Source organism: Platalea leucorodia (assembly GCF_965183815.1).
Source record: "Platalea leucorodia genome assembly, chromosome: 1".
Lineage (NCBI taxonomy): Eukaryota > Metazoa > Chordata > Aves > Pelecaniformes > Threskiornithidae > Platalea > Platalea leucorodia.
The window spans coordinates 145,969,837-145,987,890 of NC_138823.1; the positions used below are offsets into that span (position 1 = coordinate 145,969,837).

The 18,054-nt window shown below is 39.7% G+C and overlaps 1 protein-coding gene across 1 annotated transcript in view; it reads right to left on the bottom strand.

Annotated features, from left to right (window-relative positions):
* Positions 1-18,054, bottom strand: part of CUBN (cubilin) — a gene marked incomplete at both ends in the record, with an annotated part of 152,681 nt that overhangs the window by 38,557 nt on the left and 96,070 nt on the right. Inside the window, 12 exons of the mRNA XM_082329622.1 lie at positions 3,110-3,316; positions 4,295-4,466; positions 6,015-6,196; positions 7,957-8,097; positions 8,401-8,610; positions 10,321-10,499; positions 11,559-11,733; positions 13,074-13,257; positions 13,548-13,738; positions 14,616-14,762; positions 15,095-15,292; positions 16,565-16,754. Coding sequence (XP_082185748.1) covers positions 3,110-3,316; positions 4,295-4,466; positions 6,015-6,196; positions 7,957-8,097; positions 8,401-8,610; positions 10,321-10,499; positions 11,559-11,733; positions 13,074-13,257; positions 13,548-13,738; positions 14,616-14,762; positions 15,095-15,292; positions 16,565-16,754 — 2,176 coding nt within the window. The remainder of the gene's footprint in view (positions 1-3,109; positions 3,317-4,294; positions 4,467-6,014; positions 6,197-7,956; positions 8,098-8,400; positions 8,611-10,320; positions 10,500-11,558; positions 11,734-13,073; positions 13,258-13,547; positions 13,739-14,615; positions 14,763-15,094; positions 15,293-16,564; positions 16,755-18,054) is intronic.

An 18,054-nucleotide genomic window follows, 5' to 3' on the forward strand; every position in this document is an offset into this window, starting at 1 on the left:
AAAAGAGCTACAATATCGTAAAGGAATACATAGGGCAAACATCCATTTAATTTTGTTTTGACTAGAAAACAGAGAAAAGTCCATATCACACTTAATAACTGATTATTTGTTATGAGTATAGGTAGAGTGCTGCAGTTCATTGCTGGGATCTAAATCTCGACAATGAGGAGTTCTCTCCAAAGCTGTATTAATGATCCCCTTAATATCTTGGGCTCCTTCTCTCCCTTCCCTGCCATCCTGCACACTTCCATTTTGTATGACCTGTCAGATCTGAAAACACAGAAAAGTGCCCCAAAACTGCAGATGTTTTGGGGCAGAACAGTGGAAGAGATTCCTGATCGCATGGAGACCTATTGATCCTAGGTGTTTGTGACATCCTCATTAGAGTCAAGAGGGATTTTGAGTTTTCTACCATATAGGGATGTGCTTCATCCATGAACAAGCTGTCATTGCTGTATTAATAGCGGGCATCTCTTTCCTAGGGAGCTCAACATACCATTCTCTGTATGACAAAAAAATGCCAGCATTTGCTGAAATCATTGAAACCCAAAAGGAAAGCACAACACAGGCCGTTGCACTTCTGTGAAGCTGAATGTTTGCTCATGTTGGTGTAAGCTCTTATCCGTCACATTGGTAGAAGTATCGGTTTCTGTTTATTACTGATATATTCTCGGGAGAAGGAAAATAAGTGTAATAGTGACCCTCACAACATCCAGGCAATCCATTCCTAAGTTTACTTCTCCAATAACAGCAGGCTGCTGGTCTTAAAAGTCTCCATTCAAAAGCAACTCCTAGCTCCATGCAGAGTGGCAGGCTGTTCTTGCAAAGGAGGCAATAGAGCAGGAGGGATAAACTTTGGGTGCTCTTCAAAGCCCTTTCACAGCTATTCCAAGTAACATGGCTGAGTAACTTCATCTTTCTGTCATATACAGTGACTCAGCCATCATCTGAAATGCCTTGAAGCACAGGGATAAAAGATGACATATAATAAAATTCTATTAATGTAAATTACACAGAGAAATGCTAAAACCTGTCTTGTTAACATGCAATAAAAATGATACTGAGCTGTACAAGCAGAAGATGTTCGTGGTAAATTATGGTTTGGGAAAAAATAGTAATAACTAACTACTTTGAGCACTAAAATGTGAAGTGTGCTTTTTCTTTTTTGCACTTCTTACAAGGTAATTGACTATGTGACAGATGTGACCCAGGCTACTCAGTCTCTACAGTGTGAAAAGTGACAGTAATCACTGCTTTCATGAATGGCCAGCTGGCCAGAGATCTAGACTGCTGATAAACAGAAAATGTAAACAGAAAGACTGTGCTGTAAGATGTGGTTCAAATTGAAGGGAATGGTCTGAAAGACAAAATCAAGAGTCTTCCACAAGAGCCAAAAGTTAGGACTATATTTCACTGTAGCAATATGCTTAGCTGTATTACCATGTACAGACTACATGCACGTGCCTGATAAGTTAATAACTTAATATAAACCCTTACCCTAAGAAATTTGAAATATTTATGTTATCTATTTAGATTACATGTTTCCCAGTGAATACACAAAGTCAATCCACTGCTTTTTTTTTGTTGTTCAGTACCATTAAGTGTGTCGTATGGGTAACTCAAAAGAGTTTTACACGTCTTCCTGCCAATTGCAGGGGGGTTGGACAAGATGACCTTTAAAGGTCCCTTCCATCCCAAAGCATTCTGTGATTCTATGATCTCATCTTCATTTGGGGTCTCTCAGGTAACTTACTTTTGAATTGGACATTTCCCCAAATTCACATCTGCTCTGTTGAGAGTCTTAAATAGCACCTGTCTGAGTTTAGTGACATTCTGCACTATTTACATCTCAGTGTTCATTAAACATATTACTTGTCAGCATACACAGCTGAATTTGGGCATTCTGCCTTTCACATGAGACTGGTTGTGAAACTGAAGATCCATTAGTATGGCCAAAATGAACATTATTATTTAGATGACAAAACTGTGTAGAGCAAACGAAGCCTACATTTTTCCTCTTTCCTTTGATTGTATTGCCTGGAGGCCTGAGGTTCACCATAAAGTGAGAGCAGTGGGAACTGATGACTAAGGGACCAGGTATATTTTATTATTTCTTTCTCTGAGTTGTCTTTCTATTATCTCCCAGCTCCAATGCATATGTAGGAGGGAACTGTTAGGCTACGCAGCTATGCATGCTTTGGCTCTACACAGGATGAACCGATGCTATACAACCAAGTTCAAATTAATGCAAATAAGGATGTAACAGATTCCTGCACTCACCCCCCCCACCCTCCCCCCCACCCCCCCCCGCCTTTCAGAAATGATTTCCTGGTAAATTAGAACCTGCTCCCTCTGGGACTCACAGATACAGCCTCTCAGTGAAGAAGACAGCTGGAGCTTTCATACTACACTTGGCATTAGCTGAGTGACTTTCATATGACATTTCCAGTTGCTTGTTCTAAAGCTAAAGATGCTCAAATATGCAGAGATATTACTGGTGCATTAATCCTGTGATTGTTTTCCTTTTAAATGCTTTAGTCTATATTTTGTGATGCAGTCTCACAGGAAATATGGATTTGTTTTTGGAGAATCATCTTATAGAGTGCAAAAGTAGGGTATGAAGTGGGTATGCAGCCCAGAGGCTGTGAATAATTAAAGCATTCTTTATTCCACTCTTGCTGTCCCTGGAGATATTTCAGGAACAGGGAGAGAATAGGCTGTGGACCAAATAAATTGTTTTGATGACTTCAACTTCTCCTGACTGCCATCTTTCAAAGGAGATTAAGTGAAATTTGTATTGTCCCTTGTAAAAAGAGCGTCAGGTGTGTATTGCAACCACCAAAACAATTTACCCCCTCAAGATACCTATCCAGTTTTCCATTTTCTCCCCTGAAGAAAGGGTGACCAACCAAATCCATGCATCCATTGCTCTGGCAGTGAAATCCCACTTCTGGTCTAGGAGGCAACATGGAAGGCATGCATGTGAACACTCTCTCAAATGTACAACAATCACTCTCTGCAAATATATATGAACAAGATCTGGCACGAACACGGTTGCACAACTGGAATCTTGATAGGCTTAATCCATTCTCCGGCTGAACATACAAACCTATTCGTAACTCCAGGTAGTCATACTGGCAGTCCTGGTGACGTTCCAAGTGGAAATCCTCAAAAGAGATATATATGGATGAATTATAGTGGGAGTGATTTTCTATGGTCCATTCGCAGTTCAGGTTACTTGTGTAATTTTTGACACCATCATAACCAGGAGAAGAGAAATTCCCACCTGCATATCCCATCAGGGTTCCACCACAAGCTGCAGAAACAAAATATAATTTATTTAAAAATAGTAATAATTCTTGTATGAAGAGAAATCTTGCCCCGATATGTGCATGTCAGCAAGCATATGTATTGATTAGATCAGAACTTTTTCCATCTTCTTCCTTTTTTATAGTTTTTTTGCTGTGGACAAGGGAATTCTTGCTTAGTGTCTCACAATTTATTGGCAAGTCTTTAAAAACACATGTGTAAAGCAAAGTAACAACAATTATTCGTGGTATCAAATAAAATATTTCAGCAGCACCATCAATACAACAAACATTACTGAACATTTTGAAAAATCCCACTGCAGCTCCAGTTCAGTATTGCTCAGCTCTACCCATTACCTAATTCGAGACTCAAGAGAAGATTTTTCTGGAACATACCCTCAAGAGCAGTACACTCATGCTACAGTAGGATGCTTGGAGGGGGCACAGTTGGAAAACCAAGTTTGAAAGACTCAGGGCTGTGGTAGTAAGGCTCTGTCAGCTGCCTCCTCTCTGGAGGCTGAGCTTGCAAAAGTAGGTTAGCTGCACTCTTTCACAAGCTACAATAAATTAATTACCCCCCTGAGTAATAACAAAGCACTTGAATTATTCAAGTTGTCTATGGCACTATGGTTTTTGGATCTTTTCATGGAATAAGGCCACTTCAGACCGTGTCTTACTCAAGACTAAGCACAAAACCATAAATCAGTAGTGAGAATAAGGAGTGTGATCCATAACAGAGGTTGTTCTTTCCATATGAAGTTTGACATAACAGGCACATGAAGTCCATAACTCCCAGAGATTCCCCATTTTTTCAAGTCTTTTCAACTAATTAAAGATATATATCTACGCCCATCCAGAGATGTAAGGCAGAAAAAAAGGTATCAGAGAACTGTTTTCTGTTTAGGTCATTTTTTGACATGTGCCAGTACTTTAGCTATGAAATGACTCACCAAAGATCAATCACTTAATTTAAAAACACACACTACCTGCATCTTCACTAGATGTATATGAGACACTGAAGCCTCTGGTTGCACGAGACATATCTGTCACCAAAATTACTTTCATTGTGTTTCCAGAGGATTTCACCTCAGTGCCTGGATTTACCTCACCACACAGCTTGGCCAGCCGGGGAGAGTTCTGTCTGAGGCCATTGTAAACCTGTTGGGTCAAAATAAACTCTTATGAGATCAAAATACAGTCTTAGGAGCAACTCCTGTATCATGTAACAGTGCTTCACATCTTTAATTCAAGGTTCATTGATGTCCCTCACAGCAGGTTAGTTCCCGAATCTACTCAAAACCTTGGAACAAACTTTCATTGCCTTGAGTGGATGATGCTCTGAAGTAAAATATAAAAAATACCTTGCTTATTTTGGCAAAACATAAATATATTCCCTCTCTCAATCTTTTTTTCTTTTTTAAACAGAAATTGAATCAGTTTGATTGGGAAAAACTGTATTTTAGCTCAATATTTATATCTCCAGTCACTTAATAATGCCAGCTACTGATCATATTCATTCCATTTCAAATGATTGTCTTTGTATTCTTCAACATCATCTTTATCAAAAATCTCCTCCAACATATTTAGTGCTGGTGGGCATTTTTTATTAATTCAAACATTTCACTTTTTGATGATCCAGATGCATTTTGCTCAGTTTCTTTCATACAGCCTTTAGCCTAGGAGTTAATTTCCTTCTTTCTACTACTATCTCAGCAGTGCAAGTGAGGCAGAAATGATGTTTCCCACTGAGATTTGGAATATGTTAGAGTGCTGAAGGCACAAAAGCTGGCAGGACAGATCTTCCTTTAAGAGATCATTACTTCATTAATCGATAAAAAGCCAGCTCCCCATGGTCTGTCTAAAGCATCTGTGAAGGAAAACAAGGGGAAGATCATCTACAAATCACAAGGGAGAACTTCACCTCCTCACCCTCGTGCATGGGCTAGCTTCTGATCATACTAAAGCTAATTCCTGTGTTTGCGCTGCTAATCTGAACAAATTGGAAACTAAGCTAGATCTCCTATTCCTGCAATTTCATAGAGGAATTATATATTTGAGGCATTTTTACATCTGACCAGGTCCAGTTCTGTGTGCCAGGTTTGATTTTTTTTTGCACTAAATAACCAAAAATCTAAAATAACCATGATAAAATAACCCAAATCTATCTTTTTGGAAATGGGAGGTGATAAAGAGGTAACATTTCGTGGGTTTTCCCTATCTTTCTTTCAGAATATGCAAGGTCTGACACAGTAGTAGCCATTTGTTGCAATTTCTGGCTTTTTCTCTTTTTTTTTTTTTTTTTTTTTAATTGACAACAATAAGTAACAACAGCAGTAACAACCTCCACAGTCAAAAGAGACCTGGAACTGACTGATGGACTTTGTGTCCACAGAGAAGAGACAGAGCTTTCAAAAATCCCAGAGCTTTTTTCCATAATTGATAAAGAGCAAATTCCAATGATTTCTTCAAGTCCTCCCCTCTGCCTGGACCATAATTTCAAAATTTCTATACTCTAAAACAAGCAGATGAGTTTACACGCCCTACAGAGCTAATTTTCTCTCATTTATCTGTTTTCCCTGGATTAAATTATGATTTGTCTTAAAACCAGTTGTAGACCTATAAATAACATTTCAGCTCTATTATGTCCATTAATGCTCTATAAAGGGATTAGGAAGAGCATTTTCTGCCTTCACGCCCCATACTCACAGCCACGTAATCTGATGAGCACCTCCAGTGTTCTTCAATTTTCATATCATTAACGGTTAGAGTCACACGTCGGCCTTCTTCCACTGTGATCCTCCATTCACACACTCGATTATGTGGGTATAGGTTCGGATAGTTGGGTGAAGTAAATGTTCCAACAGGAGCAGTAAAATCCCCACCACATTCTGAAATACCCGAATATTGGAACGCTTCTTAGAGTAAAGCATTGCTTATAGAGTTATAGCAAAAATACATTCATAATGCAAGAAAAAGAGATTCTGAGAGCTTGATTTGATATGCCTATCCTCTCCATATGTTTGTCCAAACAGCTAAGTTCCTTCCAGTCTTTATCACTCAGCCATAAATGTAGTTGAATATTAACTGACCATAGCAACTCCTTTTAGTCTAATTATTAATATTCCCTTCTCTGAAGGGCTCATGCCAGGCTTCAGAAGCCTGAGTGACCCACAGGCTTTGATGTCAAGTGATACAAGCCTCTCGCTGAGGCAGGACTGAGACATTTCTGCCTCTCAGGTGACTGGGCAGAGCTACACAGACCAAGCAGCGCCTTAGAGTGCGTAATGATGAAGGATGTATTTTTCCTCTGCTGGTTAACAGAGGTAGAGAAAAAGCTTTCAGGGATTTTAAGCAACACTTTTTCAGTACAGTTATTTTGTGTTTTTCCTATCTTTGCTATGAATATCAAATTGTGCTCAGTCGAAAGAAAGGTCTTGGGTATAGAGTGCATTTTTCTTCTGAGACTAATGGTATAAATTTACCAGCTTACACTTGGTGTCCTTTTAAAATACAGAGATATAGTTTAATGGAGTGCAGTGGGAGAGTTAGTCCCTTTCCTCAACCTCACCCTGCAGAGTAGTCTAATCTGTGTATCCACCTGCATTAAAGTTTTGCTAATACAGTTTCTCTTCTATGTTTGCATAATGGGGTCTGGGAGTGGAATAACATTCTTTTGGAGTTTGTTTCCCCCTCTGGTATTTTATTGCAGAAGCAAACACGAAGAATACGGAAGCTTTCAGCTGAGCTTTTAAATGAGCTGGAAAGAGTTAAGAAGGGTTGGCAGGAGATATTTTAAAGACCACTACCACAAAGAATTTCTTAAAAAGTAGCCATATTTTGGCATTGCATGGGACTAAAGAATGTGAAAGAGAAGTGTGAAGCAGGAGTAGGTCTATGTCCTTAGTCCTGATCAGAGCAGCTCTTTGAAGTCATTGTGCTCAGGACAAGAGGCAACGGGCACAAATTGAAACACGTGAAATTCCATCTGAACATATGAAAACACTTTTTACTGGGAGGGCTGTTGAACACTGGAATAGGTTGTCCAGACAGGTTTTGGAGTCTCTATCCCTGAAGACATTCAAAACCCAACCGGCCACAGTTCTGGGCAACTTCCTCTCTACCTGGCCCTGCTTGAGCAGGGCGGTTGGACTAGCTCATCTCCCGAGGTCCCTTCCAACCTCAATGGCTCTGCAGTTCTGTGATTCTGCTTAAAACCTATTGGTAAAAACTATTGGTTTTAGGGAGATTTAAGAACACTGCTCACCTCAGAAGGACAGAATAACATACAGGAAAATCACAGCATTTCTTTACCTTCCTCATCATCAAGAAGGATGTGGGGAGGGTATGTTAGGACATCCCTGGACTGATTGCTGGACAGAAAAGGTGTGGAAGAGTGTGCTTCATTGTGTGAGACCTACCACTGATGGCAACGTCCATTATAGCAGGAGACTGCTTGCCTCTCAAAGTTTCAGCTCAGCTAAGTAGTGATCAGAGAGCTCTATTCATACTTCCCCCCAAGTTTAAATTTAAGAGCAAATACACACCACTCCAAGAATAAGTGATCTACAATATATGCTCTACTAGTGCAGTTATAGTCTGTGGTATATGTTGCTTCCCTGAAAGTAACTTGCAGCCTTAGAAATACAACCTTCAGTACTGGAATCAAAGCGCAGTCTGAATCCTCTGGCATTGACTGATCCATCAGTGACAAACTTGACATAAGCAAAACTGTCAGAGGTGTCCACAGCATCAGGGAGAGTATTACCACAGTACCTGCCCAACAAATTTCCTGCAAAAATCAAATACAGGAAGACAATTTTATATCAATATATTATTTATATTTATATTGAAGGATCACTTTCCAATTTAACCAGACAGGCAGGAGTAAACTAGTAAAATCAAGTTATTGCTGGAAATAGAAGGGGTTTTGTTTGCCTTACTTTGCTTCAGCAAGCAAGGCAGACAGAAGCAAATACTGTACATATTGAAAAGGCTCACTTTGTACCCAAAGGGAAATGCTTTCAGGAACCTCTGGTGAGGTTTCATAGTAGCACTAGGGAAGGGAAGACAAACACCGAAATAATTCTCAGACCAGAAGCATTGTATTCTCGGATCTCCACAAAGTCATTTGTGCACTTGGAGGAGTTTTGAATATCTAGGTCTTCCAGTCTGATGGTAAGATAGTGGCCCCTGGGACCCTGCAGAAACCATTCACACAGCAGGTTGTCTTGATAATGAAGCTCAGGATACCCCGTGCTTTCAATGATGCCAGTTTGTCCGATCACTGTCCCGCCACAGTGAGCTGCAAAAGGAAGAACATTGCTTGGTTGACTGAAGGACCTCAGAGACATGACCTTTCTCCTAAACAAGACTTAAAGCTAAGGCACAACTGACTTGTTCTCTAACTGTGGTAATAAAACAGGAATTGCCTTCCAGTTAAAAATCTTCCACATTCTCCTTCTAATTCAACTAGCCCTAGTTAGTTTATTTTCGCACACTCCCTTCCATTGCAAGCATCCCTTCCTCTCAGTCATATCTCCTATTAATTTGAATAAACTCACATATTTCAAGGTCTATATCTAATCTCTACCCATGTTCATATTTACCACAAAATCTTGGAAAGCTGTATCAGATAATTATAAAGAAATTTAGTTTGCTAAATGTGGATCTAAATTTTGTATGACTGACAGAAGTTGACTGCTGGTTTGGGCCTACCGCTATGGTTCAGACTCCTTTTCTCTTTCCTGTGGTCCCTTCCTGTTCCCATTCCATTCCTTATGATGCCTTGGTAAGGGATCACTGCACAATTTGGGAAACAGCTATTTATTTTTAATTTTCTCTCTCTGAAAGCTCATTTCTCGGTGGTACCTGCAAACATAAGTTCATAATACTAAGGCTTACAGCAAATAATATTCCCAGGTGGAATTTATTGGATTTTACAGTGTATTCTGTGTGTCTGCTAGTTACAATCTCTTCGTGGCAATAACAGTTCTGTTCATACTGTCTGCTCTTCAGAGTGATTAGTGCTTTGTTCCAGAATGACTGGTATACAGCTGAGATACTCTAAATCTGTTATGGATAAATATAAATTGTGGCTTCATCTACTAACAATATTTTCTTGCAAGTTGCTTCAGTTTTCACATTCAGAAATGTGACAGCACACTCTATTGGATTAAGTGTTTGAGATCTAGCACAATCAGCAAAATTCTGTGTAAAGCAATATAGTCCACTACTTTGCCTTTAAGAAATTAACAGTCCTAGACTTTCTTTATGAGTGATACTAACATAATAGCTGCTGTTCTTTGAAGATTATTAACATTATCAAAACCAAAAAAGTAGCATATTTCTGAATTTTATCAAAGACTATTTTTTATTTAATTTTAAAACTTTGCTAGTGCTTTCTAATCCTGTTTTTGCAGCTTGAGAGCAAATAATTTAAAAGTATTTCTTTTCTTTTCCCAGCTGACAAATAATGGTTCTTACTGTTGGTTCCTTTTTTCAGTCCATTGTTGTGTTGCTCCTGCTTGTCTAGCAGCATTGTTATTATAGATTGATTTACATTTACATAGAGAAGCTCCTAATTTGTTCTTCTCCTGCCAACTCTCAGCTGATCTTTGCATTCCCCTTCAGGATCCTGGTCATGAAAGTGACACCAATTTTGCATGCTGAAAATCAAATCACGTTACATGACTTTATCCACATTGACCTTTTTTTCTACTGCCCCTTTGATAATTGTCTTTGACAAGAGGTTATTCAGTCTTTGTTTCCACTGCTGCAGATCTATAAGCACTTTCCTATTCCTGTTTCCATAATTTTCACCTCTTGCTAGGTGCAGAAGACGCTGATGTTAACCCATATGATGATTCTGATGCCTTAGCTCTAACACTAATTGGAAGAGGCACATATCTGTCAGTCCACCTCACAGGTGTGATTTAAGCCCTATTACAAAAGCCTGACACTTGAAACCAAAATCATCTCTGAAATCAGAGAAATTGATAAATGCAAGCATTACCGATGGAGTATTTAGCATTGAATCCCACGTGCGTGGCACTGCTGTCAGACTTGAACCTCAGGTACATGACAGCTCCTGAGGATCTCTGCAAGCCTGGCATCAAACCTCCACAGAGCTTGGCAATGATGGGGGCAGTGGAGTCGGCACCGTTGCGTAGCTCTAGGTAACTAGAAGTGCAGCTAGAAGAGGAGAGAATTTTCTGTTCGATGTACAGCATAATGGTTTGAAATCATTTCTGTATGTGCACAAAGCCATGAAGCTGTAGTGAATTAGATCAGTTTCCATTCAGTGTGACCAGGACAGAATCAACAAGTTCGTAATCAATGATAGTTATGTAATATTTGAATCAAAAGAAGTGCTGGAAACATTGAGAAAGATTAATCCCAAACCCAGTCTATGATCAGATCAGAACTGACAGAAGCAAGTCCTAGGGAAGGGTATGAACAGCACTGATAAAGTAGTTGTGACCATCTTTAATATGAATTTTTTGGCAGCATTCAGATTCAGCAGATATTCCCTATTAAGTCTCATTGATGACTGTTGAATTTAAGGAACAGATATAAAACAGATGAAGGGAATAAAATTCAAATCTGGGGGCTTACTTAGGTGGGCTTAAAAAGACCCAAAACATCTTAACTAACAGCTTTGCCTTCAGAACGGTGCAACATCCTGGGAAGCCAGAGAGAAAGGACACCTTTGGGATTCTCCATCCTGCATTGTTTTTTCTGGACATGGTCTCACAGGTGAGGGTCACCTTTGGTGTATAGTGGACCAGCCTCAAATCAATGAAGTTACACCAGCTGGAAACTAGGCCTTGTTTTGTGCTTCAGACAGGGGATACAAAACATGTAGACCCATTGCAAATCAGACGACAGGCAACGGAGGAAGGAGACAAATTGTTGTGGTGGTAATCCATTGGACTTAAAACCACTTGAGAGTCACAATGACTGAAAATCTGAATATGAAAGGACTAGAGGGCACAGATTTTACAGAAGGCACCTTTCTACCATGGATACTTCCTCTCTGTCTGTTATATTCGTCTCTATGATGCACTGCAAAGTCCTAGGAATGTATACCAGTGACTTGATAGCTTCAGTGATCTCTCTCAAAAATTTCCTAATAATTTTTGTTTGTAAATCTGGAAGTGCACTCTGGGAGGAATTACAGAAAGTAACAGGGAAAGAAGAATCAGAATGGAGTCTCTGAAGAAACACAGGCAAAATAATGTGGATATATACTTTGGTGAAGGTTCAATGTAAAACTGATCTTCAAATTGCAGCTCTACTGCATGTCCATTAGGAGCAGTTATGGTCCAGACACAGTCAGTATGCAGGGGGTAATTGTTTGGATAGTTGGGGGAAGATGTATATCCGCTGGGGTTGAAATCATTGATGTAAATATTCCCTCCACAAGCTGGGAAAGAAAAGATCACCAATAAAAAACAACAAGATGTTAAGGAAATGGGTGAGGCATCAAAAATATGAGTCATCACTAAATTCCAACACAGTTTCCTTTCGGTGTCATATAGCTACATCAAAACCAAATGCATTTTACTGCTTACTGTGGGAAAACATTTTAATGCAGTAGAATCCTATGTTCCTGTGCTCCTGCTTACCTAGGCCTCCTCATTTCCTAATGTTCAGGGCCCTGAATTAAACTGCTATTAGTTCTTCCTTGGATTGCTTCTAAACCAAGCAGGAAACATATTTCTTGCCTTGTTCCTACCCTAATTCCCAAGAGCTAGAAAGCCTACAAGTCAGACCCATCAATGCTTCCATGCATCATTCCCTACTTCTGCTTTCCAAAAATTGAAATGTCTGTTTGAGACAATAATGAATATGTGTGAGGAATGCCAATCAGAGCAAACATGAGGATTTGTTCAGGTCCTTTATCCTACAAAAATGGCTTTATTTTGACCAGAACCTTTCTGTCAAAACCCCCCACTATGTTCTGGCAATACTGGTAAACAGGATTTTAGTCAAGTGTTCTAAATTGAAGTGGTAGAAATACTGTTGTATAGCTTCACCCATTCCCTTCATGAATCCCCTACAGTAATGCTAGGAATGATTCTTTGCGGCAGCAAAGTAGGCACAAAACAAGCACTTACAAATTTGAGTAAACTGACAGGTTGCTGTAGTTGTGTTTAGCTACACTGTTTAACAGGACGTCTCCTGGTGTCCCAAGGGGCATGTGTCATACATACAGTGGAATAATTGCAAATGCCAAGTCCCTGATTTACCCCTGGAACCTGAGTCTCCATTTTCTTCATTCTTTCAAAAAATGTTAGCTCTGGCAGGGAATGTTATTTTCTCAGCTGAGAGAAAAACTTGTGAGAAATGTTATCACCTTTCTCGACACACCAGTCTAAATCATTCCTGACATAATTTAGCACTTACACTGGGTACTATATGTTCAAAATAATGTTGTTTCCAGGGTTTTTTTTCCTTTCCTGTATGAATTATGAACATCTTTTCCTAACTATAGATGCTACTTTCCTGCCAAAGGGTCTGCCATAAGTTTGGGGTTTTTTTGCTTTAATATCTCCAGGTTCCATGGCCTGGAGCTGCCTCTCTTTAAAAAGGAGAAATTTGAGAGCAGGATCAGAAGTCATGGACTAAAGAAGGAAACAGGACATTTTTGAAGACATCTGATTTTACCAGGGTTGGGGCTTATAACGACAACCTCCTTTAAGAGGATAAACTCCAAGTTACATCTATTGAGTTGCAGAACTTCCGTTTATTTCCTAGACTTACCTAGACTCTTAGCCTCATATTTCAGTTTGAATCCTTGACCCTCATTCCTGCTGTCAGAAATGAAGTGGACAAACAGCTGATTGTCTGTGGTGTACATGGTAGAGATGGGGCTGCTTCCACAAAACCGTCCATTCCCTCTTCCAGACACCAAAGGTGGGGCAGCATTATCTAACCCATTCTTCAGCTAGAAGAAGAGAAATTGCTAACGTCACTCAAGCAAACAGCCCTGGAATGTAAACTTTGAGCACACACCATCCCAAGGCTTCCAGCCATGTGGGAAAACAATAACCTAGTGATTAATTAATGCACAGCAATAAATGAGAGAGAGAGAGAGAGAGAGAAATAATCTCTGTGGTATCTCTCTTTGGTATTTCCACCCCCTGACAACCTGGACTGCCTTACTGACACTGAAATCTGTAAGATTCAGTAGCTTTAATAGCTTTGAGGATTTGGTGACCTAGCCAATAACCTCACCTCTACATAATCTCCAAGGCTGCAGGAAGTATCTTCATTCTTAACCTGGAAAGGCTGTTCAAAATGGACAGCAATGATAAATCCAGAGGTTACCACTACATGCCAGGAACAATTCAGATTAGGAGCATAGTCTTGAGGATAGTTGGGGGATGTTATCACGCCCCTGCCTGTGCGCAAATAGCCTCCGCAACCTGAGAAAAAGGAGTTGAAGCAAGAAGAAAACATTAGTGTCAACTATTCACATATTCATTTAGAAAAACTCAGTCTCCTAAAACGAAGATGTGACCGGTAAAAGCAAATGTTGAAGCAAGTGTATGAAGAGTTGAGGAGCATAGAGCAATGCAGCAATGAATGATCTCCCAAATACAAGCTAGAAGATTAAAGACGACACACACCAAACATCTTGACAGTGAGACTCAGTTCTCAGACCTAACAGAAGAGTAAGCAGGCAGCTATGCCAAGGACCTCCCAAGGCATGAGCATGTTGTTACACTGTCTGAGTGCATTGCTTCTAGCCATGGACAAAACCACTGTCACCTACTCAAGCTGCCAGTCAGGAAAACTTCCCCTGGCTGCTCATTGTTATCCTAACACCATGCTTGGTGCCTCAGCCCATTCAGGAATCTGTTATCATCCCTGAGTGCATATGGGAGAAGTGCCACTGGAAATTACTGACATTCCTGCTGGAACTTACACAGCTTTCTGCATCTGTCTCTCTCTGTTCCATGTCTATGCTTTGAGTCATTTATTTCCCTCTGTTAGTTGGGCATTCTTTCACCCTTCAGCTGATCTGTTACAGACTTAGGCATACACTTTTCTTATTTCTGAAAAGTGACTGGTCTGGTTGCATCATGCTTTGTTGTATTATATCGCTGGGAAAACAGCAAATTTTACCTTTGCAGAGTCAGACATTTATTAATGCATATCAATGAGATGTGAATAATTGGCCTGTGTGATTAATTAGATAGACTGTGGACAGCTGTTAAAAATGCGAGTCTTTTCTTTCCTTACCCCATTGTTAGCAGCAAGGCAGACATTTATCTGGGGGAGAAGAGAAACAAATCTTACTTTTGTGATAAGAGGCATTAAACCCAGCTCCAGTGACACTTGCATCTGACATAAAGCGGATGAACATCGCCTCTCCAGTTGATCTTATTGGCCCAGGAGGTTCTCGTCCACACAGGGTAGCCAGCACTGGAGAGAGACTAGTGTCTCCTGAGATCAAAAGAAGAAATGTTGGGGTTAAAATCAAATCAGTTCATATCTGCCTGTTGGTTGCTGTGGCTCACACTTTCAGGAAGGTGCTTTTCAAGATCTTTAACCCCTTACAGAATGAGAAATATTTTTATAGACCACCAAATATTTTGCTAGACTGCTAGTTTTATTTTAACTAGCAGAATGTCTCAGCATAGAGGAAGAATACTGATTTAGAGCATGTTCCCATTGCTATCAAGATTGCTTAAGCTCAATGGACACGAGAATTCCAGGTACTGGGACCTTGGGTATCTATTGCATGCTGTCAGGGTAGGGCAAGATTGGGTTCTCACCATCTTGGATAACAAGTTTGTCATAGTTGCATGAGCTGTGAGATTCTATGTCTAGGGCCAGGACACTGAACTCCACAGTGGATCCAGGAGCTCTGATAAGCCACACACAGTCAGCAAAATTTCTGTAATTCATGGGCCAGCCCGGTGAGAAGAGGAATGAAGGTGTTTCTTCAGTTGTTACAGTCCCTCCACATGCACCTGTCACATACAAGAAGACAAAACTGAAAGCATCCTCTTTTTAAACTGAACACTCCCCTCGTATAATTTAAGATGACAGTCCTATAATTAAGTACAATGGGAGCACAATGATGGTGTGTGTAGTCACAGGAATGCATTTCTTCACACGTTGCTTCAGTTTGGATTGGGAATACAAAACCTGAAAATCTTGATCTATAAGGATCATAGAATCATAGAATGTGCTGATTTGGAAGGGACCCAGAAGATCATTGAGTGCAACTCCTGTCCCTGCATAGGACAACCCCAAAATTCACATCATATGTCTGAGGGCATTGTCCAAATGCTTCTTAAATGTTGTCAGGCTTGGCGCCATGACTGCCTCCCGGGGGATCTTGTTCCAATGCTCCGCCACCCTTTGGGTGAAAGGATGTTCCTGTGCTACCTGGTGCAGCAATGATGTGACCTATTTTACTATGAGGAATATCTAGCAAAATACCTAAGAGCATCTACCACAGTTTAACACAGGTTGCACATCAGAAAGGAATGGTGCATGCATAACCAATAGCACATAAACAATTTAGACCCTCTTGAAATTGAAGTACTTTTCTTTCTTCACTCCTAATGTCTCTGCTATAAGTTTAGATCAAGATGGAGTCCTTGCTGGGATATCTTGTAGCTCAGTGCTCTCCCAGCACATAAACACATTACACACTGCTACTATCCTGCATAGCCCCAGGGATCCTTAGTCCCTCTGTCCCCAGAAATCTGCCTTCAGATTTAGAAAGAAGACATTGCAGTATGTCCTAGTTAGTCTTAACTTTCTCTTGTTGAACTTGCTCAGACAAAATCAGTGGTACAAGAAGCATATTCCAGGAGCTATTTGTCAGAGGTACATGATCATACTGAGCATATTCCCTTTATTTATGGATATGAGATGCATTATAGTGAAAGGTTTCATATCACAATGGCCAGTGATTTAAGAAAGGTATTCCAAGAGGGATACTTTTTCATGAAAGCATATAAAATGTTTAGCTTTCATGAAATACCTGTGTAATGAAAAATGACTTATCAATATGCTTATTTTTAAACCACTGTAAAACAGTATATCTGAGAGTGCCTAGAAATTGTTTAAAAAAGCTATTAAAATGCTTAATTAAAATGTCAATGAAAGCTTTCCCTCCATTATTAGCCAGGGTTTTCTCTTCTGGTGAAGTTGGCTTGGAGTTTTTTAAGTAAAGCTCAGTATATCCCTGGCTATATCACTTTTAACCGTGCAACCCACTGAAAACCCACCTCTAGCAATGGTGTGTGTAACAGCAGAAGCATCCACTGCATACCACTCCAAAAGAAAGCCTTTACCAGTGACAGATGAATCTGACTGAAACTGGATTGTCATTGAACTGCCAGAGGATGCAAAAGAAGCAGGGTCTGCACCACAGTATGTTGCAATAGGACGAGAATGAATGGTGGGCCCATCATAAACCTGTAGAGAGAAGGAGAACGGTGCTATTCCTCACACAGGCAGATTTTCATCCGTCCTAAAATCAGGAAGTTTCCAAGTAGAAAATTACCCTCTTTAAATGAGTGAGGGATCTTTCAGCAAATCCCAGTTAGAGAAAAACCTCTTTTACAAAAAAGGGAATAAAATCTCCCTTTCCATTATATACTGTTAACTGTGAAGCTTTGACAGAAGAAGGATCTGAATGGAAGCCATCAAATTCAGCTCATTCCCCATCACAGGGCTGCTCTTCGGGGACATGGACTGGCCTCCCATACTAAAAAAGTCCACTGGTACAATCTTGTTCCTTGCTGAGGAAAAAAACAACACGATCTCCAGGAAAAAACAGCATTGTTTTTCTTTTTTTCCCCCTTTTTTCCACTGAGGAACACATATATTTTAAATTCTATCAAATAAATATGCAATAATGTTTTTTTCATTTTATGTATTCATAAGCCAAAATCTTGGCTGCTTAAAAGATGCTTCTCTTTTGCCACCTTTCAAACCTATTTGTTTTCTTGTCCTCTTCCCCACAGTAAAAAAATGTCCAGTAGAGAAAGCTAGGAAATATTAAATAAACATTAACATTACATTGAAGATCTGATCCTTGAGTCAAGTTAAAGGTCAGGCTGATTCACACCCACTGAATGTCTAGCTGATTTAAGAAACTCATTTTGCTTTCAGAGGGACAGACAAAGAAAGGCAGGCTGAGTTAGAAGAAAGAAGACGCTGTTAAAAACTGACATGAGATTAAGGAAGAAGTTATATTTCCTTTTTGAAATAACATTAAATTTGGATATCAGTGAATTAACAATGAATTGAATATACTGAATATATTGAACTAGTATTAACTTTCTTTTTCCCCAAAGATGAAAGAAAAGGATAATTATCGAATCAGTTGGTTAAAAAAAAAAAAAAAACCAACCCAACAGACAAGAAGAGATTTACCTTATTTAACTAAGTAGTTATGTTTAGCTAAGTTCGGAAAGAAGTTGTTGCCTCCATTGCTCCATTTTGCTTAGCACCATGTGTGCTGTATTTTTTAGCCTGGTAAAAAGGCTATGCTGTATTACAGCAAGGTAGAGAAAAACAATCAAACAGGAAGAAAGAGGTACCTTCCTACTGCCAACAGCAAATTATTGATCCAGAGAGCAAACAAGGTGCAAGTAAAGGATTGTTCCTTGTAGGACTTTAAAATAACCTTATTTTTAGAGGCACTGAGATGTCACTGTTGTCCTCAACTGAACCAGCACAGACCAAAGTTCAATCTGGTATCTGATCTGAA